The sequence below is a fragment of the Poecilia latipinna genome, unplaced genomic scaffold (genome assembly GCF_001443285.1).
Source record: "Poecilia latipinna isolate Pla-1442-1.1 unplaced genomic scaffold, P_latipinna-1.0 Scaffold1991, whole genome shotgun sequence".
NCBI lineage: Eukaryota > Metazoa > Chordata > Actinopteri > Cyprinodontiformes > Poeciliidae > Poecilia > Poecilia latipinna.
Genome location: NW_015114607.1, coordinates 29,224 through 53,351, shown reverse-complemented (window position 1 = coordinate 53,351; position 24,128 = coordinate 29,224). Strand labels below are relative to the sequence as shown.

The 24,128-nt window shown below is 41.2% G+C and overlaps 4 protein-coding genes across 6 annotated transcripts in view; 2 read left to right on the top strand and 2 right to left on the bottom strand.

The window, feature by feature from the left end:
- Window positions 1-1,048: 1,048 nt before the first annotated feature.
- On the bottom strand, window positions 1,049-8,096 carry selenoo2 (selenoprotein O2). 2 transcript variants are annotated; one of them, XM_015016181.1, is made up of 10 exons: window positions 7,606-8,096; window positions 6,261-6,464; window positions 5,984-6,161; window positions 5,783-5,913; window positions 5,103-5,380; window positions 4,890-5,023; window positions 4,660-4,691; window positions 3,048-3,233; window positions 2,719-2,875; window positions 1,049-2,469 (listed from the first exon to the last, which is right to left on the bottom strand). In XM_015016181.1, the coding sequence occupies exons 1-10, from the start codon at window positions 8,037-8,039 to the stop codon at window positions 2,314-2,316; spliced, it is 1,890 nt and encodes a 629-aa protein (XP_014871667.1). In that variant the 5' UTR covers window positions 8,040-8,096; the 3' UTR covers window positions 1,049-2,313. The 2 variants fall into 2 exon arrangements, with proteins under 2 accessions (XP_014871667.1, XP_014871668.1); XM_015016182.1 differs by lacking the exon at window positions 4,660-4,691 and having other exon boundaries at window positions 4,861-5,023.
- Window positions 8,097-8,711: 615 nt separating this feature from the next.
- LOC106935630 (zinc finger protein 585A-like) lies at window positions 8,712-15,667 on the top strand. Its single transcript, XM_015016184.1, has 9 exons — window positions 8,712-9,029; window positions 9,640-9,842; window positions 9,947-10,033; window positions 10,135-10,230; window positions 11,285-11,395; window positions 12,184-12,307; window positions 12,388-13,357; window positions 13,483-13,532; window positions 14,102-15,667. Exons 1-9 carry the CDS (start codon window positions 8,996-8,998, stop codon window positions 15,328-15,330), a joined length of 2,904 nt encoding a protein of 967 aa, XP_014871670.1. The 5' UTR covers window positions 8,712-8,995; the 3' UTR covers window positions 15,331-15,667.
- Window positions 15,668-17,059: 1,392 nt separating this feature from the next.
- Window positions 17,060-19,760, bottom strand: apex1 (APEX nuclease (multifunctional DNA repair enzyme) 1). 2 transcript variants are annotated; one of them, XM_015016187.1, is made up of 5 exons: window positions 19,655-19,760; window positions 18,354-18,485; window positions 18,084-18,247; window positions 17,806-17,998; window positions 17,060-17,669 (listed from the first exon to the last, which is right to left on the bottom strand). In XM_015016187.1, exons 2-5 carry the CDS (start codon window positions 18,412-18,414, stop codon window positions 17,155-17,157), a joined length of 933 nt encoding a protein of 310 aa, XP_014871673.1. In that variant the 5' UTR covers window positions 18,415-18,485; window positions 19,655-19,760; the 3' UTR covers window positions 17,060-17,154. The 2 variants fall into 2 exon arrangements, with proteins under 2 accessions (XP_014871673.1, XP_014871674.1); XM_015016188.1 differs by having other exon boundaries at window positions 19,661-19,759.
- Window positions 19,761-19,965: 205 nt separating this feature from the next.
- Window positions 19,966-24,128, top strand: part of osgep (O-sialoglycoprotein endopeptidase) — a 10,472-nt gene continuing 6,309 nt past the window's right edge. Inside the window, exons 1-7 of the mRNA XM_015016185.1 lie at window positions 19,966-20,083; window positions 21,300-21,419; window positions 21,501-21,620; window positions 21,729-21,904; window positions 22,675-22,770; window positions 22,856-22,905; window positions 22,985-23,063. Coding sequence (XP_014871671.1) covers window positions 21,305-21,419; window positions 21,501-21,620; window positions 21,729-21,904; window positions 22,675-22,770; window positions 22,856-22,905; window positions 22,985-23,063 — 636 coding nt within the window. The 5' untranslated portion in view covers window positions 19,966-20,083; window positions 21,300-21,304. The remainder of the gene's footprint in view (window positions 20,084-21,299; window positions 21,420-21,500; window positions 21,621-21,728; window positions 21,905-22,674; window positions 22,771-22,855; window positions 22,906-22,984; window positions 23,064-24,128) is intronic.

Sequence of the window (24,128 nt, the reverse complement as noted above, 5' to 3'; positions counted from 1 at the left end):
CATAACCACAGTGAGTCTATTATCATCCTTCTCATTTCCTACTGAGCTGACACAGCTGAACTGACGCAGACATGTGATCAGTTGAAAAGAACGGTTTGAGGAAAACAAATGTCTTCCCCTATGCTCTGCACCTATAAACACAGTGGTATGTGGGTGAGAATGAATGTAAAACTGTGACAGAACATTGTTTTTATGATGTTTGCTTTAGAGAAAAAGAGACAAATCTATAAAACCTAGATAATGTGCTTTAAAGTGGGTGTCATACCTCATTACAGCACAATGACTTGTTCAACCTTGACAATAGAAAAAAAAATTGTAGTGATATGTATTTTAACCTGCCCCTAGAGAGGCATCATAAAGATAAATACCAAAAGTACTATTTATAAGTTCACTCAGCTTTGAACCCTTTACCCTATACCTTTTCAGTTTATTGTAAACTGCTGATTGAAGAACTATTAGATAAGAGTAATGAGTAGTTTTAGCTATTGTAACCTTGGTCACGGCACAGGCAGTTCTCAGAGGAATGGCACTCTGGACAAAATCCGTCTTTCTCTTCCCTCCTAATCAGTTAAAAATAAGACATTATAGTTATATAAAATGTACTGCAAACCCATACAAAACAGGTGAGTTGATGTTATTCTGAGCCTAGTTAACTCCTTATTGACTGGACATGCATAAAAGCAACATAAACCTTTTTTGGGGTGCAATTGAAAGATAAGTTAAGTTTCTTTTTTTTTCTTATTTGGTGTTGGTCACTATTGTCTTGTACCACTCTAGAAAACTACTGTTGGTCATATTGAAAACCTTTGGTCTTTTCACCAGACGCGAGTGACGGGGGATGAAGATAGAGCAGATAGCGGTGATGATTGTGATCTCTTACTCTGTTTCTTTGAGCCTCTGTCTGGGTTAATGGAAGCCAGATCGGGGGTTGAGGTGGGGGGGGGAGGTTAGGTTTTTATATTCACAAATAACTTGTGCTACTGTTTACACTTCAAAGAAAGTCTAAGCTACACACGATATTTACAAACCACAAACCAGACAGATCAAGTTCAGATAGACCAGCTACTACATCTGCTTTTATTGAAGACTGCTCTAATCATGTCATTCACAACACATGCAACAAAAGTTAGCATTTTACAGGCTAAAATTCAGTCCAGTGATTGTTTTGTTTAGGTGTGAGTTTCTGGTGTGTTCCCATAACTTCAGGCTCAGACAGGTCACTGTGTGACTGGTCATCTGAGCCGTCATTCTTCATCCGCATTAGAATTATTATTAAGTTGTACGTTTGTCAATATGGGCTTTGAAACAGTGCAACTCCACCTGATTCCATTCAGTCTATAAAAATCAGTATTTGAAGAGTATTGCTAAATTGACGATGCCCTCCAGACTTATTGGCATCATTGGTGTAGAAGTTGTATATTTTTTTATGATATAGTGATTGTATAACATATGAACAATTTCTTTGTTAGTACCATTGCTGAAATACTGCCGGTATTTAAAGGAATTATCCACTCTAATAGTTCCCAGAATGTTTGGTGGTGAATCAGGCCCACAGCATCATAGTTCCTCCACTGTACTTCACAGTGGGAATGAGGTTCTTTTCCACATAAATCATTGTCTTCCACTAAACCATTCTGTAGTGTTTGCCTTTTCACTGAAAGTCAAAGTGGCATTAGGCAGCTTTCTGGTATTTTGAATAAGGACAGAATTCATTAAATAGTAAAGTATTGGTATGGAAGCCTGACCTGGTTTCCATACTAGTTTTTGTCAACTACACTTTTTAGCAATTGTTTTCCATGATGGACATTTGATGAAAAACTAAATCTGGTGGATTTTTTGATGTCTTTTTTTTTTTTTTAGATTTTATGGTTTCTATTTGAAGTATTGCCAAACTGATTAAAATAATATGATTTTTCTCAGTTTGTTGGTGTAACATTAGGTTTTGTTTAAAGACTTTGTGCACATTAATACAGGGGTGCCAATAAATTTGAAGATTTTTTCTAATATAAACTCTGATAATATGATTTTACAAATAAAAATTCTTGCAATATGATAAAACTTAATTTTGTGCAAAAACGAATGGCAGAACACACCATAAAATAACATCCTCCCTTTATGCAACAGAAGAGGGAGTCTGAGAGGAAGTAACTGGGTGACTGATGTAAATTTTCCTCTCATATCAATGTCATGTTTTAGATGTAACATAAACATATGACATGTAATCTGTTTGCTGTACTCCAGCAGTGAAAACAGACATCTCTCTCTCTCGCTCTCTCTCTCTTGCAGCAGGAGCTTAGGGAGGCTCTATGTGGATCAAGTGATGCAAATTTTTTGAGCCCAAGCAGGAGGCTTAGCATCGTAGCCATCAGCAAACAGCTTCTCCTTTTCATCACCTGCTCCATCTTGTTGTTGGCACAAAGGTTCAGGGTCCGTGTACGGGTCCTCCAGAACTTTGAGAATTCTGTTTACCTGTCAAACAAGACGCAAGAAAGATGAATAACTGTGACCTGAAAAAAAAAAACAAACAGAAAAACAGAACTTCTTTTCCAAGACACTGGATATTTTTCTCATCACATCCAAACTTTGTTTCTACTATCTCTTGCTACTGGCTTACGTTGTTTATAGCAGTTAGCCTGGTCACTGAGCATCTCGGTTAGTACACCCCACTGTTCCTGGTTACCATATGGGAGATTTGGGGTTTTCCAGCTTTAGTCTTACCTCAGAGAAGTCTCCTTTATATGCTGCTTGAATAGCATTCTGTGCAATATAGTTGCGAAGAACCACACGGGGATTACTGCTGTTCATCACTCTTAGCCTCTGTTGTTTAACAAGGTGCAAGTCACTTGTGCCATCAAACTCCCGGGCTAAGCGCCTCCTGGTATACCAGCAGCAAAAGAAAAACAACTGTTTAAAGGAGTTGTGACATGGTTCTAAACTCTGATAATAAAAGCCAACCTGTATGTGGCCAATATTTCTTACACTTTGCAATTCTGACAGAGCGCAACAGACAGACAACACATGTGCTTTTCAGGGTAATTTTCCCTGACCTGTATCGGCAAATCCAGCGGATCCAGTCATCACGCTGTTTTTCTTTCAGCTCTTCTTGATCCGTCTCAAGGAGCTCTTTTAGCCGGCCCATGAGTTCCAGCTGCTGGGCCACATCTGGCCTGTCTGCTACCATTCCGAACATGACTGGGTTGGTGTGTGCCATGGACAGAATCATTGCCAGTTCACTAAGAAGAAATGACACAAGAAAGTTAGAAGTTGTTTAAAAAGGAAAGAAACTGTAAATATAGTTTCTTGGCTCGAGTCTTTAAATTGATAATTAAATTGTACATGTACACTGATTATGGATGATATAATGGCCAGCTTTCTAATAATGTATTGGTTGCCCTTTGTCTGTCAAAACAGGTATGACCCATTTTGGCAGGGACTCTACTAAATGATACCAAGATGTTTGTAGCATAACTTTTTAGTCTAAGAAGTTGCGAAGGTGAAGCAACTATGGATTAGACTTGTTTGCCCAGAACATCCCATGGATGGACGATTGGATTGAGACCCAGGACGTAAGAGACTAAGTCAACATCTCCAACTCAAACCATCCCTTAACATTTTCTGGTAGGCAGCAGAGAACCCACTAGGTTCTAGTCACTAGTAAGTAGCTTGTCCGATCTGTTGAATAGGAAGTACCCATGAGCCTTAGCTGCCCATGTCTCTGTCATCTGTTCACCACTGTTCTACTTTAGTGAGAGACTGAACAGTGTAAATCAAAAATAGCCTATAAGTGTTGCAACTTATAGGCTATTATAAGTTGCAACTTATAGGCAATCATTCAATTCAGCCATTCAAACATCATTACCTAAGGCTTATAAAACCTTGTTCTATGCTTTGGTTTGTACAGAGGGTCTGGACCCTTTACTATTGAGAAACGATTGCTTGCTGAAGGCATGGACTATGTTGAAGTTTTGAACGATTGGATCTGATTTTACCCAGTCGCTAACATTTGGGCATGGCATATGTAATGCGCCGGCTCAATTAAAACTGCGTGCACTGTAAACAACCCCATAGGGAGTAGGTTCAAGACATCTTTTGCAGCAATGTCAAATGTCAAAAACATTCCTATTGCTCCGACTTAAATTGCTCAGTTTTTGGAAGCATGGTCATCACAAACTGTAGTCCAGCATTGCCAAACTACAATCTTATATAGGCAGACTACAATTCTAAAACAGTGCAGATAATCAATGTCGTTCACAAGTCCTCCTTCTGTTCGCTGATCGGCCCAATTGAAATTCTATGTAGAAATCAAGCTCAGTGGGGAAAAATCCAGACGGAACACTGAGGTGAGATGAGAATCGAGTGGAATTGCATGGCCAGACAATGATGTCATCTGTACATCCTGTAATCCAGGCATGAAGTTTCCTTGGAACTAAGTATGCCACAATCAACTGACTGAGGTATTTTTAAAATGTGGAAGCAATAGAGAATGACGGCAACTGAGCAACATGACAGTAGGCCACATAAAAATCACAGAGCAGGGTCAGTAGACCCGCTAACTAGTACCATGAAGAAAAGGAAATCTCTGTGCCTCACATCACCTTTGTGTTCTGCCTAATTGATGTTTTCTAGTGTGATCTGTTTCTGATCACATCATTAACTTACACATTATCTTGGTAAGACTGTCTTCCAAAATGCTGGCATTAAAGAAAACAAAAAGAGATCAGTTAACAAAAAGGACTTGATTTGTAAAAGTTCAGTGGTGAAACATTCAATGAGAGTATACGGTGGGGCTGGTACACACTTCAGTATCATTTTATTGTGTTGTACAAGTAGAAGTAAACTCATCCACCATACACCTCTCACCGGTCCTCCATCGTAGGCTTATTAGCCACCTTTAACTCCTCAATGGAGGCACACTGCTTTAGAATGAGGTCCACCACTGGCCCCACAGTGGCCCTCTCATCATCTCCTCCCTCAGGCCAAGGTACACGGCTCAGAAGGCGAAAAGTGTTGGTGAAATCAGCCCCTGCATAAAAAAAAACAAGAGTACAATTATTTCCACATAAACCATTATAAGATTATATCTCGAGCATTTTTTTTCTTACCTGTGTTGTGCATGACCCGCAGTAGGTCTGACACAACTTCTCTGTCCTCTGCCTCTTCTTTTCTCACAAGTCCCAACTTTTTTCTCATGCCACACAGATAGAAAGCCTCATAAGTGGGCATGAAATCATCCAGCACCGCTCCTGCATCTGCTGCCTTCAGCTCCGAGCCCAACGCCTCGGCCAGACGAGCCAGGTTCCAGCGGCACACGGAGGGCTGCGCTTGGTACGAATAGCGCCTCCTTTTGTCTGAGGCATTGCAGACAAAATCTGGATCAAATCTGCCAGACAGATGCAGGTGGATGTGGAAAATTAAAATCCCAGGTTTGTGTGATGGAAAGAATTGGACCATGTGAATCATTTTAGAAGTGTTTTTTCACATTTAACCGCATGTGTCCTTATATTCAACTAAAAAACATAAATTTGTTGAAGGAAAGTATCTATTGAATCATCGTCCATACCTGCTTGTCGTTACAGGGACAAGCAGGTATGTCCCTGTATAAGGGGGGCTAACATTGGGGTTAGGCCTGAGGTAATGGCAAAATAAAAAAAGAGAATCATAGCAGGTTTTTCCCTTTTGGTCTAACGAAGTTGGAAAACTGTTGCAGTGAGTCATCACATTATCATTCTTTATATAACATATTATAAGTCTGGCATAGATAGCCTTATTATGTCCATGGTACCTGTCCATGAAACCAAAGGGCCCATAGTCCAGAGTCAGACCCAGGATGCTTATATTGTCTGTGTTGAGGACACCATGGCAAAAGCCAACACACTGCCACTGGGCCACCAGCTTTGCAGTCCGCATCGTCACCTGGTGGACAAATCAGAAGCAGTGCCATAAAGATGAGGCAGCCTGGAAGAAGAATGCAATGGGGTCTTACCTCTCTGAAAAAAGAGAGATTTCTTTCTTTCCTGTTGTGGTGAGCCTGCTGAATGTGTGGATAGAAACTCTCAATCACATAATCCAGCAGCTGAGCACGGATGCCATGGTGCCCCGCGCTGGGACCCTGCAGGCCAGAGAATTCATCCCGGCCCAGGAAGATCTCAAAGGAGCCAAATCTATTGGTTTACACAGAAAGAAACGACACAGGCAGAATTCACGCCCGCTTTTTGTGAAGGTAAGATTCTGCTTGTTATCTACAAAGAAAGTCAGAAAACCTAATGAAGGAAGGGGCGAGACGCATGACAACTGAGCAACGTTCCAGAATCCGTTCACCATTGTTGAGAGGATCTCTGCCGACGTAGAGGTCAGAGGTAACAAGGGAAGCTGCTCGGGTGGTGGGGATCCCCAGGGCAAACATGGCTTCACTGCATAGGAACTCTCTGATGCTGGAGCGAAGCACCTTCCTGCCATCACCGTCTCTGAAAGGAACACAATACAGGTTTGTTTACAGGTCAATAGTAATTTTGCCTCTTGAAGTATTCCACATTTTGTCATGCTCCATCCTCAATCTTCTTAGATTTTATGAAACAGAAGAGTATGGCACAACGCCAAACCTACCAAGACAGACATCCATCTAAACTCATAGGTTGGTCATGAAGAACAGTAATCACAACTCAGAAGGAGCTGGAGAGTTTCACAAATCAGGTGAGAGAATCTGCTATCAGGATGGCAATTAAGATGCCTACTCCACAAGTCTGACCTTCAACAAACACTGGAAAGAGGAAAATCACTACAGAAGGAACACCATCATTTGGTAGATCACCACAAGCTATGTTAAGGACACAGCAAACATCTGGAAGAAGATCCTCAAGGCCTATCATCACAATTTTATGTGCAGGAAAACTTAACACTGTACTTATCACAATGCTGTAACTTAATTTTCAGTGTAATGTTGTGGAGGTGATTTTGTTTTTACCAAGAAAACTGAAGTTTTAGGGACGATAGATGGAGATTCTGGAAAACCTAAAAAGTGATATACACCTCTGAATTTGAGCTGATTTTTCCTAGCCAGTGGAGGAGAACTTCAGTGTGTGGATGAGCAAAGCTGGATAAGACTTACCCCAAAATACTTGCAGCCAAAGATGGTTCCATAAAGTGTGGATTCAGAGGACTGATAGCAAGTCCATTTCACGTTTTTCTGATTTTAGTTAAACACTTTAAAAAGAATAGATTGTTTTCTTTCCACTTCACAATTACACACTACTTTGTGCTGGTCTGCCACAAAAAGTCCCACTAAAATACAATGAGGTTAGTGGATGGGATGTGGCAAAATGCCAAAGGTTATAACAGATCTGAATAGATTTGCAAGTTGCCATAACAGTCCGATGCAGAAAAAGGTGTGGATAAATATGCAAAAGACATTGTTGGTGCCTGTTTTATGCTGTCAAATTAGCTGTTAACCAATGAGGAATAAATCAGGTGTGCACCAAGCAGTTCTAAGCTCTTAATCAGCTCTCCCTCACATTCATGCAAGACTTAGAAAGGTCTCCAAGGTCACCTTTAAACTCACTGTTCTACCAACTAACAAAAGAACAAAACATAACTTTAAAAAAAAACTACCTGGAGTAAGGTGTGACTCCAGCACCTTTCACCTGTATCTCCCAATGTCCGTGGGTATCGGACTCCACCTCCCCCAGATACATGACCGCTCCATCACCCAGCTGACCCGCGAACAGCCCGAACTGATGCCCGCAGTAGCAGTGCGCAGCCGGCTCGGAACCAGGCATCAGCCTAGAGCCGCTCAAATACTCCGGGGCCAGAGGGTCGTCCAGCACGTCTTGCGCACTCAGGCCCAATAGAGAGAAAGCTGACTGGGACAACGCCACGATTGTGGGCCGGAGCAGTGGTTGAAGAGAGCCGACACGGGAGAAACACGCTCCCGGGACAGTCCTGGAGCCGAGCTCGGCGGAGACATCTACCGGGAGCCGTTTCAGCGCGGTGTTGTTAAAGGCGAGTCGTTCCAGAGCGGAGGACGCAGTCTGAGAGGACTCCATGGAGTAGAGAGGTGATTATAACAATAGAAGCCAGGCAGCGATAATCTGGCTGAGAGCAGGCTGGTACCATGTCGAGTAGCAAATAGGCTAATTTCTGCCACTTGAACGAATGTCAAGAAGTCATAATATAATAATTTGTAATTTTAACTTTTTCATCTCATATTCAAAACACTAAAATTCTGCAATTTAAATTATTAGACTATAACTTTAAATCTAATTGTGAATATTGAAATCAGTCAGAATTTTATAATTTTTTCAAATAACTTTAAAAATGGTCTTTGTGACGTTGTGTAATTAAGCTCTAAAATATTTATTTTATAGCTTTGAATTTTAAACATGTAACTGGGACATTTTCCATAATTTCATAATTATTCTTCTTTTGCATTGTCATTTTTGCATTACATCGAAATTCAAAATAATGAAGAAAAAAAAAACATACTTATGATGTTCAGACTCATTACTTAAACTTAAAACCACGAGTGAACGACCTAGAAATTTTAATGTCCTGTTTAGTTTTTTCTTTGTTTATGTATTTTTTTTATTGAAAATGCATAAAAATTAATTTAATGTAAGCTTAACATTTTTCATTCGTTATTAAATTTTTTAAGCTAATAACGCGAGGGGGATATTGAGTAGTGGGTTTATTTGCGATTCACCGCGTTTCCTGCAGATGGCAGCAGCAACCTGGAAAATGTCAGAATTAGCCAATGAATAAAGCAAAGAAGAATTTTCTAACTACTACTCCCTGTGATAAAATTAACGTTTATTTTATTGTATACACATTTATTGAACTATCTTTGAGTTTAACTTGAAGCTTCGGCAGTTGAACTCTGTATTAAAAGCTGTGTTGTCCAGATTCTGTGAAAGATAAACCACGTATTGTATGGTAGCTAGTTAGCCAGCTAGCTGGAAGGCTAATCAAAGCTACTGAAACTTTTCAACCCCAGCAGAAGAAAATGGACTCAGACGTTTTGACGGACATCCCCAGAGGTTGGTCTGTTTAAGAACCGAATGTGGATGAAAACTAATTTGTTGGAAACGGACAGTTAATGACGGCAAGAAGAATAAACATAACTTTAATTGAGCCAATAGCTCATTTCCATAGCTTGTCTTTGACATTACATCGGTATGTTCGCGTTGTTTGGGTCAAGCGCGTGATGAAAACGTTATCTTTGAATATTTAGTCTCTACGAATAGATGTGGCTGTATGCGTCTTATCAGTGTACCAAGTTTGGCTTAAAAATGCAGCGTCGATGCTACTAGCAACATTTCAATAACACTGCTGTTATTGAACACACACTCATGGGAGGCATTCAGAACAACCATCTGTTTTCTACAAGTAATGAACGTTTTCAAAGACAGCTTTTAAATGTAACAAATATTTATAATTGTGTATGTTTAGAAGGGGATTAAGGCCACTGAAAATAAGAATTCTTAATTTTAAAATCCAAATTCTGACTTTCTCTGAATTCTGAGGTTAAAGTGAAAATTCTGTCCCTTTCTGGACACATCAGAAAGAGAGTGTCATGTACTTTTCTTGTGAGACAGACAATATATGTTTTCAATTAACCATATAATGTATTTCTATGCCTGTTTTTAGATGACCCGTTACCCCTGGCATCGCTGCGACTCCTGGTGCCCCCTCTGCAGCTCATGGCAGCCTCTATGTGGCAGGTGTTTAGGAAACGAGACGTTATGAGCTACTGGAAGGTGTCAGACTTTGTGTCGCTGGTGGTGGACATGGTCCCAGAGCTGCTGATGGACAAACATAGGACTCAACTGAATTTAGGGTTAAGAGCTAGGGTGAGTATGGGTTGGGCATCTATCAAACATTTAGAAACAATTTAATGTTTTGGTAGTCTGATGTTACAAGTGATAGGAAGTGACTGAGTTTTTCTCTGCTACAGTATATTATTGAGTTATGTCGTAATGAGCATTCCAGTGAGATGATCCTGTCTTACCTGGAGAAGATGACATCACCACATCCCACACTGGTAAAAACTTTTACTTACCTTTTACCATTGTCGTTTTTCCTTCTAATGCTGTTTTACATACCGATTGTGTTAAATTTAAAGTTACATTCTCCATGTTTCAGATAAGAGAACCATATGACGAGTCAGTGAAAATGAATTTTCTTGAGTTGATTCAAATTCTTCTCAAAGATCCGGAAGAAAGAAAGCACTTTTTCGTGGTAAGACTTTACACTTGTTCCTCTTTAACTTGTTTCTCTTTGACAAATGTTTCCACAACACATCAAGCCACAATACTGCTGCATTCTACACATTGTAGAATGCAGCAGTCTTCAAGCTCCTTTTTTGAGTTTTTATAGTTCTAAAGATATATCATTAATACTTATTTATTAAACAGCCTTAAACATTGCTTTTATGATCTTATATGTTACTTCCAAGTAGGTGCTTTCTGGAACTTACTTGACTCTCATCAGTCTCGTTCATGTAATCTAGCAGGTACAATCTGGAACTTACCAGGCAGGGTATTTGGGCAAACTTTCTAAGAAATTTTTACTGGTCGCTTTCCCAGAACTTGTGATTCACTTTCTTGGCCTGTGGAGTTTTCCAGAACTTGTGATTATATTCCCAGAACTTACCAGACACTTTCTTTGTAACTTCCCAGAATTTACTGGATGCCCTCAGGAATCTAGCTATATTATGAAGAGATTTAGAATTTACTAAGTTCAATAAAAGGTACAGAAAAGTACTTGGTGAGTTTCAAGTCATTTTTACTGTTCAACAACAACAACAACAAAAAACATTTATGGTTCGCTTCGTCCTTTTACATCATTGCAGCAGATCAGCTGAGATCATGGGCCAACATGAAGTTGGGATTTTGTAACCAAAGGGTTGTGGCTTCCGGTATGTAGTATAAAGATATGTGTCAGGCCCCGAGCAAGAAACTGTTGTTCACCAATCTCAACATGTTATTATCTGAATCAGCATCCGGTTGTTCTGCTCTCCGCCTTTGGACTTGTGCCACTGTTTGTGCATTTTACCGCATCACTACGTCACTCACGTTCTGCAATTCCAAATGACCCCTTACACTTCATAGTGATTACCGGTTTGAGGCTACCCATCAAGGGGAGTCAAGAAAATAACTCCTATATTTTATGACAGTACAGGCTGTTGTGTGCGGTGCCACCAAATATCGTAATACTTTCGAAAAAGCAGAAAAGCTCTGAAATTTTTTTTCGCATTTGCATTGTTTTTCATCATAGTTTCTTTGCTTTAAAGGACATCTTCCCTGCAGAGTATGGCCCTCTGTACGACAGTGACCTGCAGACACTGTTTGCAGAGTTTCTCTGCCGACTGTTTCAGCTGGTTCCGGTCCCTGACCTGGAGCAGGTGAGCCTAAACGCAAATTGCACCTGCAATTATCGAACTGCAACAGGGAACTGTAGAACATTAAGCATGATTCCAATTAAAGAAACTAGATTTTATAACACAAGTTTATCATGACGCTGCCACAAATATGTCAATAGAAGGTGGACGAAACTAACAGCATCTCTGCAATAACTATATTTGATATGCCATGCTCAGTGCAAGGGTATTATTAAGGGGACTTTATTATTTATCTTCCAGGCACATAGTGCTATTTTATACCACAATAAAGTAACTATATACATATATCAAAAATGACTTTAAAATTTTTACTTTATTTAATGTCTTGAATTTGGGTTTCTGTCTCTTTAAAACCTGCTTTTTTTGAAACTCTGTCTTCAGGAAGTCATCACATCGCTGCTCTATTAACCCTTTTACAGCCTTGCACCAGTAAAAATGCAGGAGCTTCATCTCAAAAGCAGCGCTAGGTCCAACAAGGCATTTTGTACAGCAGAATGGTTGCCATGGTAGATTAAACCATTTCTCAAACATGAATGAAAGATTCAAGGCAACAATCCATGTACGTTTTTGATGAGAGAATAACATTATAATGTGATGTAAAACTCAAAGAAGTTGATTTTACATAATACTGCCGCTTTAAGATGTTATGAGATGAGATTATTTCTTCTATCTTCCTCATTGACAAAGCGTCATACCTCAAGATAGAGGGGTCCTAATATCCGTATAAAATGTGACCTTACAAGTTTTTCAAGTTAGATAGTGTGAATATTGATGTCAGATGTTTTTCTCAGACTGTGTCCTGGCTTGGAGCGGAGTGCTCTCTGTTGGAAGACTGTTTTCAGACCGTCTCTGAACCCACAGACCTGAAAAATCTACTGCAGCACCACAAGAACCTGGGGCATTTAGACCAACATGGTAGGTCGCTTCTTTTGACAGCGTTTTTGTGAACCGTATAAGCTAAACTTTATGGTTCTGCTTTATTCCTTTTCTTGTAGTTCCACCTGCTAGTATGGGCGACAACATCTCTTCCTCACTTTCTGCCCTTCCCCCGAGGAGACTGGCGGAAACCAGCAAACAACCCGACCAGTCGGACCCACTTCAAGACCTCCACGTCGAAACACAACCTGCACCAGAAATAGCGGAAATAGTTACAGTTTCTGATTACTCTGAGGTTGAAATAGGTGCGAGCTCCAACGTTGAAGTGGTGACAGAAGAAAACTGCTTTGAAGGAAGAGAAGACACAGTAGGGGAATGTTCTCTGGTTGTGTATTTAGAAAAGACGAGCGAAGAAGAGCCAAAAAGAGAACCGACCGACCTTCCATCCTCTTCTCAACACAAAGCTGCCGCAGGACCGCATGACTGCCGCCACTGTGAGAAGAAATTTAAGTTTGCCTCCTCGCTGCTGGCACACAGCGTCATCCACACGGGAGAACGCCCCCACCGCTGCACCGACTGCGGCCGCTGCTTCTCCTTTAGGCAGTCCCTCGACAGACACAGACGGACACACAGAAAGGGACGCACGTATGACTGCGTGGACACAGCCTGCATGCCACACAGGCAAACACACACCGAAGATGGCGTGCACTCGTGCCATCTCTGCAACGTGGAATTTAGCTGTCAGCTGGCTCTCGCAAGTCACTTAAAGACTCACTCTGATGATGGCAACTCGGACAAACTCAAAGAAGGCTTAGAGGACGGGCCAGAAACCAACAAGGCTGTGGATGTCAACGAAGCGAGTGCTGAACACACAGATCCAGACTGTCCGGTGGAAACAGGCGACCGCCCATTCTCTGAATCCATACGAGAGAACGGTGTCAAACCACCGAATGTCCGCACAAGTGGACGCAAACGTCGACCCACAATGAAGATCCAGGCGATACATTTACAGATGCACATGGCCACTAATAAAAGGAACAAGTGCAGCAGGGCGAATCCCTCATCACTGAGACCTTTACCTATCGTCAGGTAAAATCACCTCTCCTTGGTGTTGATCTTTGATGTCCTTGATTTTACATTGCCACATTGGCACTTTTTAAAGTCCTATTAACTGTAGACTCTGAAAATTAATGATCATTATTCTTCTGTTTCAGTTCGGAGCACTCTTATGGATCACCTGTGGTCTCGAAGCAAGGTGGTGAAAGTGAGTGGCTATAAGAAATGCTGTTCTGGATTTTTTTCTTCATAACCATGAAAGTGAAGGTTTATGGAAGGTCTATGAAATTTGGCTTATGTAGCTTCCAGTAGTCACTTAGACAACCAGTTCCCTGACAAGATCTCATGTTCTAACTTGCCTTTACAGTCACACTACCAGTGTTACTGCGCTACTCTGCTGCTTTGCAAATTACTGAAGTGTTTCATTAGATGTAAAGTAAAATTCAATTAAGAGTGTCATCATTCTTCTGCTTACCAGCCTGTGTTGTAGGTCTAGAACATCCACATGGTGTGAAACACAAGATTGGTATTTGATACTCAAAAACAACTAAGCCTGCTAAAGGAAAATCTTATCTCCAGACAGATACTGAAATGTAAATGAGTACTAAATTAAGTTCAAATTGGTTTAATCTTGCTGTGTACTTAACTTGGTAGTTGTTGTTTAGGTTCTTGAGAACCTGTAAAAGCTACCTCTGATTGCAAGTTCTTGTCTTTAGTGAACAACGGAAAGTATTTGCTTGTATTTTTATGTAAACTCGTTGCTTTTTGTACCATCAGGTTCTCCAACAGATGCCTCAGTAGTTGCTTTCTCCTGTCCTGAGTGCTCCTTCCAGCACTCTGAGGAAGGGCAGGTCCTGCAGCACATCAATAAGGTTCACCCCACCGGTGCCACAGATCAACACAGACACATAAGCTGTGCAGATTGTGGGAAGGTCTTCAGGTTCCACTCTTTACTGAAAGCCCACCAGCGCGTGCACACAGGCGAGCAGCCGTTTTCATGCTCCCAGTGTGGACGGCAGTTCTCCTTCAAACAGTCACTGGAGAGGCATAAGCAGACACACTCATCCGGAAACAAGTTGTCGTGTCTGATCTGCGGGGACCTCTTCAAGTCGGCAACGGAACACGCAAGGCACAAGAGCAGCCACTTAGAGGATGGGGACTACCAGTGTTCAGAGTGCGGTCAGACGTTCAGCTGGAAGGCTGCATTGGTGAAGCACCTCAAGACCCACGGAGTGGACGCTGGCGAAGTGGAAGACTCGTTTAAGTGCTCTCACTGCAACCTGGGCTTTAGCTGTGAAAGACAGCTGAACAAGCACATCCTTACCCACAAAGAGGAAAAACCTCACAGCTGCAACTGTGGGAAGAGTTTTCCATACCGGGCAGCTCTCACCGCTCACCAACGGACGCACCAACGAGAGCGGCCACACATATGCACGCAGTGTGGGAAGGGCTTCCTCTATAAGGGCGGCTTGTTGAGCCACATGAAGATCCACTCTGAAGAAATGCCCTTCATGTGCTCGTTCTGCGGCAAGAGCTTCAAGAGGGAGCGCAACATGAAGAAACATGAGCGCTGCCACACCAGGGAAAACGTCTTCCGCTGCTCGCAGTGCGACAAGAGCTTTGTGTACAAGGCCACCTTGATCAGACACGAGCTGACGCATTCGGGCGAGAGGCCGTACCTTTGCTCTGACTGTGGCAAGGGTTTCTTCTCGCATGCAGAGCTCTTAAAGCACGAGCGCTTCCACACGGGCCACAAGCCATTCCAGTGTCCTCACTGCGGCAAGAAATTCACCCAGTCCTGCTACCTGACCATCCATCTGCGCTACCACACTGGGGCCCGGCCATACTCCTGCTCTGAATGCGACAAGAGCTTTCTGAGTGCCAACCGGCTGAAGAGACACCAGCGGACACACTCTGGAGAAAAACCGTATCCGTGTTTAGAGTGTGGAAAGGGTTTCAGGCAGTCTTATCATCTTAAAACGCATCTGAGGACACATCTGTCATAAATACACCTGCAGACTTGGTAGTATCACTGGGAAATGGTTGTGAAAGGTCTTAAATATAAATATCAATTGCAGTAGACTAACATCACTCATGATAAATTTCACTGAGTTTGTTCTGTGAAATTTTAAATCACCAATGTCACATATTTGTACCTCAAGGCAGGGCAACAACAGTAGGAAGGTCCTTAGTTCATTCCTTTAACATTTTACAAGGTTTAGATATATTTCTCAGCACAGTTTCTCTGAATCCTAGGTTCTCACACTGTGGTCTTCTAATCTGGTTTACAATAGAGCTAATTGTCTGTGTTGCAGAGCTAATAAAACCTACCTAAAAACACGAGTTCTGGCAGAAATGATTTCAACAGAATCCACTTGAAGAGTGAAAGTGTAGTTGAGAATGTTTGATGAAATCCAAGTTTTAATTTCACTATACAAAATCAAACCTTTTACAAGGGGTGTTGGTCATTTAGCTACCTCTGGACAGAAATCTGGGAAGAGTGTAAAAGCCCCACCCAACCATGCTCCTACTTCAGATTGAATAAGTTGGTGCAAAATATTTTGACTTTTCCGTTTGCTTTGTCTGTCAGGTCTTGAAACCTTTATATTAGTTGAAGTGGTACTTGGGAAAAGTTTGAGAACCAATATTCTGGATGATCTGTAGCATCCTAGGCTCCTTTCTCTGGTATCACTTTGGAAGAAGGTTTGCATTTAGGCTTGAGAAGTGTGGCCAGTTGGACAATTCTCTTAATGGAAGGCAAATGATTTTATTAAATCTGACGACATTTTCAGAGTTCACAGCATGACAGATCTTCCACCTTCCTTCCCAACACTTTCAACTCAGAAAATGCTTTGTCACAAAAGTCTTGTCCTTCATTATTAAAATTGTTTCACTTAGCAAACTCCTTACATTTACAAGTGCCAAGTAGTTCAAAAGAACCAACTGGCACTTAATAGGGCCTGGTAGGAATTCCTCCCCAAATGGTTTTTTACATTTATTTATTTTAAAGCTTTTGCCACATTGTTGCCAATTGTCCTGTAACCATGGCGTGAATCTAATGCAAGTCTATACGATCAGCCATTTCTTACAAGCAAGTCCTTTGCTACTAGGGATCCACCCATTTATCAGCACCAATTTCCTTAATTTCGGGAGATTGGTGAAGCCAAACTTATCCCCTCATCTTGTCTACTTCAACAAAGGTCTAAAAATAAACCACTGTCCTCTTTCTCCTGTGAAACAGGTTTCACTGACAGTCCAGCCACAAGGACATGTCTGCATTTAACAATAGTCATCCCACTGTTGCCAACTCAGCAACTTGTGTTTAGCAACATTTAAGATGAAAGTAATTGGTAATGGCAGATCTGACATTAAGATTGGCAATTGGCTGGAAAACTGCAATCGGTGCACCCCTATTTGTTACCAATAAAACCCATTGAGGTAAGAAAAGTGCAACTCAAAATCTGGAAATAAAGAGTCTTTATTTGAGAGTGTAAGCAAGTTTCACATAAAAAAATATAAGATACAAGAAGGGAGCTTAAACCATGTTAGGTTTCCTTTTACAGCAGTGGATCAGTAACAGAAACATCATGAAAATTAGCTTAACTGTGTGTTTAGTGTTGCATGTGTGCAGACCTTGGGTGTATATCAGATTTTATTAAAGTAGTTTGGGTAATCAGACATGATCTATGTTGTGGAACATTTAAAGAAAACTACTAAGCTACAGGGCAACTCTACTCTCCGACTTTCACACAATAGCTGATACAGTTGAGACAAGTTGGAACAAAAAAAAAAGACAGAGTAAAAGTTGGATTTTCATCAGATGTGCTGATTCACACAGCTATGTGGAGAGTGATGGGGCAGTGGTCGCTCCCCATCGCCTTGTTACGGATCTTACTATCGCACAGGCCTGGCAGCAGGGAAGACGAGAGCAGGAAATAGTCAAGCCGCCAGCCCACGTTCTTAGACCGGGCATTCATCATGTAGGTCCAGAAGGTGTAGGCGTTGGCCTGCTCCGGGTAAAGCTCACGGAAGCTGTCCACGAAGCCGGCCGCCAGCAGCTGGCTGAACCCTTCGCGCTCCTCCGGGGTGAAGCCCGCATTCTTCTTGTTGCCCTTCGGGTTCTTCAAGTCGATCTCCTGATGCGCAACGTTGAGATCGCCGCACAGCACCAGGGGCTTCTGGATGTCGAGCTCGCTCAGGTAAGCTCGGAAGTCTATGTCCCAGGTTTTACGGTAATCTAGGCGGACGAGGCCTCTGCTCGCGTTGGGGACATAGGCCGTCACGAGGTAGAAGTTTGGGAACTCGGCTGTGATGACGCGCCCCTCCTTATCATGCTCCTCTTTACCTGGAGAATTAGATTTAGTTTTTTTCAGTCATCGCTTCCAAAGTCCAGAAACATGCCAAACAGCAGTAGGTCCTGAGGACTAAAGCAGAAAACCACAGGTATAAACTAAGTATCAACACAACAACCCATTACTCACCAATACCATACGTGACTTTGAGAGGTTCAGTCTTGCACAGCATGGCTACACCACTGTAGCCCTCCTTGTCATTGGATGCAGCCCAGTATTTGTGGGGGTACTCGGGCATGGACGTGATCTCGGCAGGAAGGGCTTTCTCTGAACACTTTGTCTCTTGGAGGCACAGAACATCTGGCGCCTCGTCACGCACCCACTGGGAATGACAAGCATGATGATTAGCTTTTATTTAGTTTGGGTTTTTTTTTATAAGACTGAGTGAACTTTTATTGCAAACTCACATCCAGTCCGTTCTTTTTCACCCACGCCCTGAGCCCGTCTACGTTCCAGGAGGTGATCTTCATGTTGGCGCTACGGCCATCTTTGCTCGTCATTTTGACAGGGGGGTCTTCGTACAATACAGGGGCTTCTGGTTCCTTGGATTTCTTGGCTTTTTTTGCAGAAGCTGAAGGGAGATCATAAAGGGATTATATTGGATGGTGCATTTAGTGTTTTTTCCTCCCTCTGTTCATGAAATCTTTATTGGGAACTGCAATTTTTTGTTTTAGTACCAGAGCCTGTATCATTCTCCCCATCAGCAGACGCATCATCTGTCTTCTTGCCTCTCTTCATGTTGGAACTGGCTCTGCAAGCAAACACACCTCGCACACACACAGCACGCACACACAGCAGCACCCGCGCCGCTGGAGAAAAAAAAACAACTAAATGTTAAAAAATCAACTGAAAATAAAGCAAGACAATTCTAAAGTTCATCTATTTTCTAGTATAGTGTAGAATCACTGCAGTCAACGCTTTGCAAAATTCAGATCGGAAACCAAACTTCCAACCAGTGCATCTCCAATTTTGAATCCTATTACAAAAGCTAACAACATTTTTTGAGCAATTTGAGTAAATTTAAACTGTTCCAACTAGAGGTGCAGCAATCAGGTTTTTCCTGGCCAATGCTGATTACAGATTTTCGCTCAAGTTTTGACATGCTGACTCTGATTCTTTCCCTCAGGTAAAAAAAAAAAAAAAAAGATTATCAAACTGCATGTTCCTTCCTAACTTATGTTGGGAAAGCTTCACAATATTTTAAATCACTATCATCTCTGCAATTTCAATCAGTGTAACATAGATAACAAAAGATTGAGTATAATATTTAGCCAGCAGTAATAACTTAGGGTCCAAACTAAAACCAATTTGAGCATATTGACAAGACTTTCTCTGGTTTCTATACATTAAGCACATACATTTATACATTGAGTATAACTATGCTACAAATGAAAACAATAATAAGCAAGGAGCTAGTTTACTTTTATTGTTTTTATTCTTGTACGAGAATCCATCATCAATGTGATTGGAGACCATATTTGTGTAGTTTGACTATCATAAAAAGGAGATCTAAGTGTGTGCGCATGCTCTAGTTGGTAAAATACCTGTGGCAGTTTGAGGATTTGAGAAACACGAAACGTGGCTTGAAGCCTTAACAGACTGAGTCCTAAAATACAATACCGGAAACTCATGTTCGTGTGTCATTTGATTGTGATGAAGGGTAATGTCTGTGCAAATATCATGCCCGGTTAAAGATATGGCAGTAAAAAACTGTAACGGAAAGACGAAGTGGGGTACTAGGCTTTTCTCCGTGATAATTTGGTTCAGCTATTACCAACATGTGCTAAAGCTAGCTGTGGCTCTAACAAAGAAGCAGCAGGCGGCCTGCACAAGGAATGAATGACAGAGGAACGACCAGCGAGTAAAGCAAGCTTCTCATTAGCTCGATAATTTCCTCAACAAATGCAAATGTGGCTAATTAGGTTTTTTGTTCACTTTTGGCGCGTTTTAGGAAAAGGACATGCAAATGTAATCTTACTCGCACTTTCACAACAGGATGCAGAGCCCAGACGAGCCTCAGTTCTCAGTCAACCTCAGTCACTTCCCCCCAAACATAACAGCGCTCAATGTGACCACGCTGCTTGGACTTAATAGCTGTCTTCACATGTGCCTGAAAAACTACCAGGAAAATAAATAAATAAAACAAATTTTCATTACGTATTAACAAAGAAAACCGAATACCTAGTAATTGGAAGTATTTAACAATATTCTGCCATGTTTTGTTGTTAAACAAGTGGTTAGACTAAGCTTTTTGTTTCTTTCTTTCCTTTTGATAAGGCGAGTTAACAGCTCTTTATGTTTGGGTCCTTAGATATGTCTATGGAGTCACTCTCGGCTGCAGACGTTCAGAACTACTATGTGAAAATTAATGTGGCGTGAGAGGAAGAAAAACAAACCTAAATACTCGGTAAAACTTTTTTTTTGATACTATAAAAATATAAAACAATATTCGAGCGCTTATTCGAGCTGAAGCAAGAGGAGGCGCTAACGACACAGCTGCTGTTAATCCTTAATTAGGGAGATATTGCTCGTCTCTGCTCCTCTAAAGAAATTAACTTCTGGTACAAACTCACAAATAATTGTGTAAAATATATATAGCAATAGTTACATATTTGACTAAAAGTCTAATATGTAACTATCAAGCTATAAATGACTGATAAAAACTGTGTTTTTTTATTTAACTCCAACTTCTTTTATGTTGTTTCCATCATAGCACCTGTAGTACAGACTGTTTTACTGTGTTAGTCAAGTTAAAGTGGGGTTTTCAGGCTCTGTATACAGGAACCAGCATTTAGAGTCATGGCTACAGGTACAGTATATTATATTTATATAATATATAATATTTATATAAGATAATCTGAGCTGCATATTAATATCTAAAAATCTGTCCTGGCAATGGTTGACAAGGTTAATTTTTTTTTCTTTGTTCCTATATCATTTGAACAGTGTGGTGAGAAAGTATTTACTCCACTTGCAGTTATTGTGTGTTTGTCCCCCCCCCCGGCCCCCTCCCCACACACACACACACACACACACACACACACACACACACACACACACACACACACACACTTAAATATTTCAGATTGATATCAGATAACTTTAAGTTTTTTAACAACTTTGTAATTGAATTTTTTAGGTAAATGGTGCGGAATGAGCACAAAAATACTTTAATAGGACATGTAAGATAACTTTAAATAGGCTAAAAGATCTCAAACAGCAAAGCATCAGATCCTAAACTAAAGAAATTTAAGATGAGACAATCTCTGACATTTGTCAGTGTTTAAATGTGACACACACACTAATTTCAATGGAATAAATACTGAATAAATAAATCCTGGGTGAACCTTCCCAGGATTTCACTCTACCAAAATTGTTTTTCATCCAGGAGGTTCCAACATAACCAAGAAGAACATTTTAAACACTGGCCCAGATAAGGTCAGACGTTCTGATTCAACAATAAGAAGTTCGAAATTATGTGAGATTTCAGAGGTCAAAGCTAGACGGATGGTCAGACAGCCTCCAAAGAACTACAAGCCTTTAATCAGGCTATGAGCACTGACTTGTTTTGTAGACATTAAAACATTTAATATCGTCATTCTTTTCTTTTCTTTTTTTGTTAGTTGCCATGACTGTTGTTATTGGATTCGAAGGAAGCGCCAACAAGATTGGCATCGGCATCATAAGGGACGGTGAAGTCCTGTCTAACCCCAGACGGACGTACATCACACCGCCGGGCCAAGGCGAGCGCCGTTAACGCGTCTGACAAACCAGTCTCAGCCGATTCTTCTTTTTTATTAAACACTTTTTATTCTTCGCCTCAGGGTTCATGCCCAGTGACACGGCCAGGCATCATCGCGGAGTCATACTCACTGTCCTGAAGGAGGCGCTGGAGCAAGCGGGGCTGAAGCCGGCAGACATTGACTGTGTGGCGTACACTAAAGGTAGCAAAGATGATTTTCATTGATTACAGTAGAAAAACAACAAGCTAAAGCTACATAAATATATCTTTGTTTAGCTCTCATCAGCCCCTCTCTCTCCTTGTCCCTCAGGGCCTGGTATGGGAGCCCCTCTGGTCACGGTGGCCCTCGTAGCGCGCACCGTGGCCCAGCTGTGGGGGAAGCCCCTGCTGGGGGTCAACCACTGCATCGGACACATCGAGATGGGCCGACTCATAACCCAGGCCAACAACCCCACCGTGCTTTACGTCAGCGGGGGAAACACTCAGGTGGGCTTCCAGCCTCATCACTCTGGTGTTTTATAGCCGGTGTTCAGAATCAGCTGGTAACCAGCCAGTTCAGGATGATCCTCACTGAGAGCTGATGTCTGGAGTCTGATATCAGTGTTTAGAAGTGTTAGTATTTCCAGACTTCATCCGTTTTATCCTATTGATTAAATGTTGGGTTTCTTCATCCATCTTTTTTGTCCTTTCTCATGTTCTTCCTTTCCTTTTGTCTCATGTTTTTCCTTCCTTTATCTTTCTTTTATCCCCCTTGCTTATTTTTTTCCCGCATTATGTTTTTGCCTTCCTTGATTATGTCTTTCATCGTTCTCTTTTCTTCATTTTCCCTCCCTCATGTTCTTCTTTTCTTGCTTTTCTCTTGTTCTTCACTCATTTCCTTCGTACCTTTTTTTCATTCCTCCCTCTCTTATGTCTGTTTTTCTTTCTTTCCTTCCTTCCATCCTTCCTCAGTGTCTGTCCTTATTTTCCCTTTCCTGTGTCATTTCTCCTTTCTCTTTATTGCTTTCTTTCTTGTGTCCTTCCTTCCTCTCTTTTTCATCTTTGCTTCTTTTATGTCCTTCTTTCCTTTTCTCTTTAGGTTTTCCTTCCTGACTTTATCTGTTCTTTCCATTCCCAGAGTAAAGTCGACCCATCATAGTATATCTACCATACGTTCATAGAGAACCTCCTTTTGTTATCTGTTTAAAATTAATGTGACGGACTAAGAATTGTGGGAAGTGGAGTCTGGAAGTCTTACAGTGGTAATGTGTTTGCAGGTTATCGCTTACTTAGAGCGGCGCTACAGAATATTTGGGGAGACCATTGACATCGCGGTCGGCAATTGTTTGGACAGATTCGCCAGAGTTATCAAGGTGTGTGTTGGTGACATCGGCCATGTTTTTCTGTCTTACTGTGAACGACGTGGAGGTTAAAGCTCGTTCATGGAACTCTTCCTAGATTTCCAACGATCCCAGTCCAGGATACAACATAGAGCAGATGGCCAAAAAGTGAGTAGAACCCTGAAGAACGTTCAGCACACAGAGAGCCAGAAGGGAAACGCCATGCGTTCTCCTGTGTTTGTTACAGAGGAAGTCGGTACGTGGAGCTGCCGTACACGGTGAAGGGGATGGACGTGTCTTTTTCTGGGATTCTGTCCTTTATTGAGGTTAGTGGAGCACTTACACTTTTTGTTCTATTATAGCCTCGAACTAGAGTATTTAATGGGTTTTTTGTGATAAATCTGAAGAAAAAGATTATTAATCGGTATTTGCTGGAAAGTTGTTTGGTTATTGCTGAAGAAATTCAAGAAGTGTCTAAAGATTCTACATAGACGTTATCCTGTTATTAGTAAAATATGTAAATATCACCCAAATGTAGACCATCTGTGTTCCTTTTTCTTATAACTCTGAGAAAACCATCACTCATTTTTCCTGAGACTGAAAATATTTTGGAATTTTTTTTTTTTTTTTTACTCCTAAAAAAAAAATTAAAAAAACATGTACCGTTTAACTTTAAAACTATATTATGTGGCTTTTTCTGTATAAAGTCATTGTTATAAACTTAATATTAATTTTAGCAGAATTTAATGTCCGCAGCTGCAAATTTCTTAAGTGGAAACCCAAATTGAATGCCTTCTGTGCCTGTTTCTTCATATGTGTATTCTCTGAAGTATTGTACCAATGCTAAAGCTTTAAAAACTACTGCAATTTGCAAAGAATTTATCATGTAATCTGCCCTAATTTGCTGTATTTAACCTCTTCCTGTTTGTAATTTTTGCTTTTATACCTTCCTTAACCCTCGTCATTCTTTTAGTTACTGTTTATTTAACTTGTTTTACATATTGTAAATTAAAAAAAAAAAAGAAAGCGCTAAATTTCATTTAGAATAGCGGTTCTCTACGTTGGCGGTACCACCCCCCCAGGGGGCGTTCAGAGGACGGCAGGGGGCGCTGGCGGAAATTTTTACAAAAGGGGGGCGCTGGGATTCCTTTGGGGGGCGTTTGGTCAAAAGTAAACTTTACACCTTAAATGCACAACAATGCCAGTTTAGACTTTGAGCAACTTGGTAAAACTGTATTGTGTAACATTAAATCATGCTTGGCTGCAACTGTATTGATGGCAGCTCTTCTTCTCTTCAGTGTTTGTTAGCTTTTGGCGCAGCTCCTCTCCTGCTACTAGTAGCTTCACCGCATCAGTTCAGCGTTACACCGGCTGATGATGTTGCTGTGATT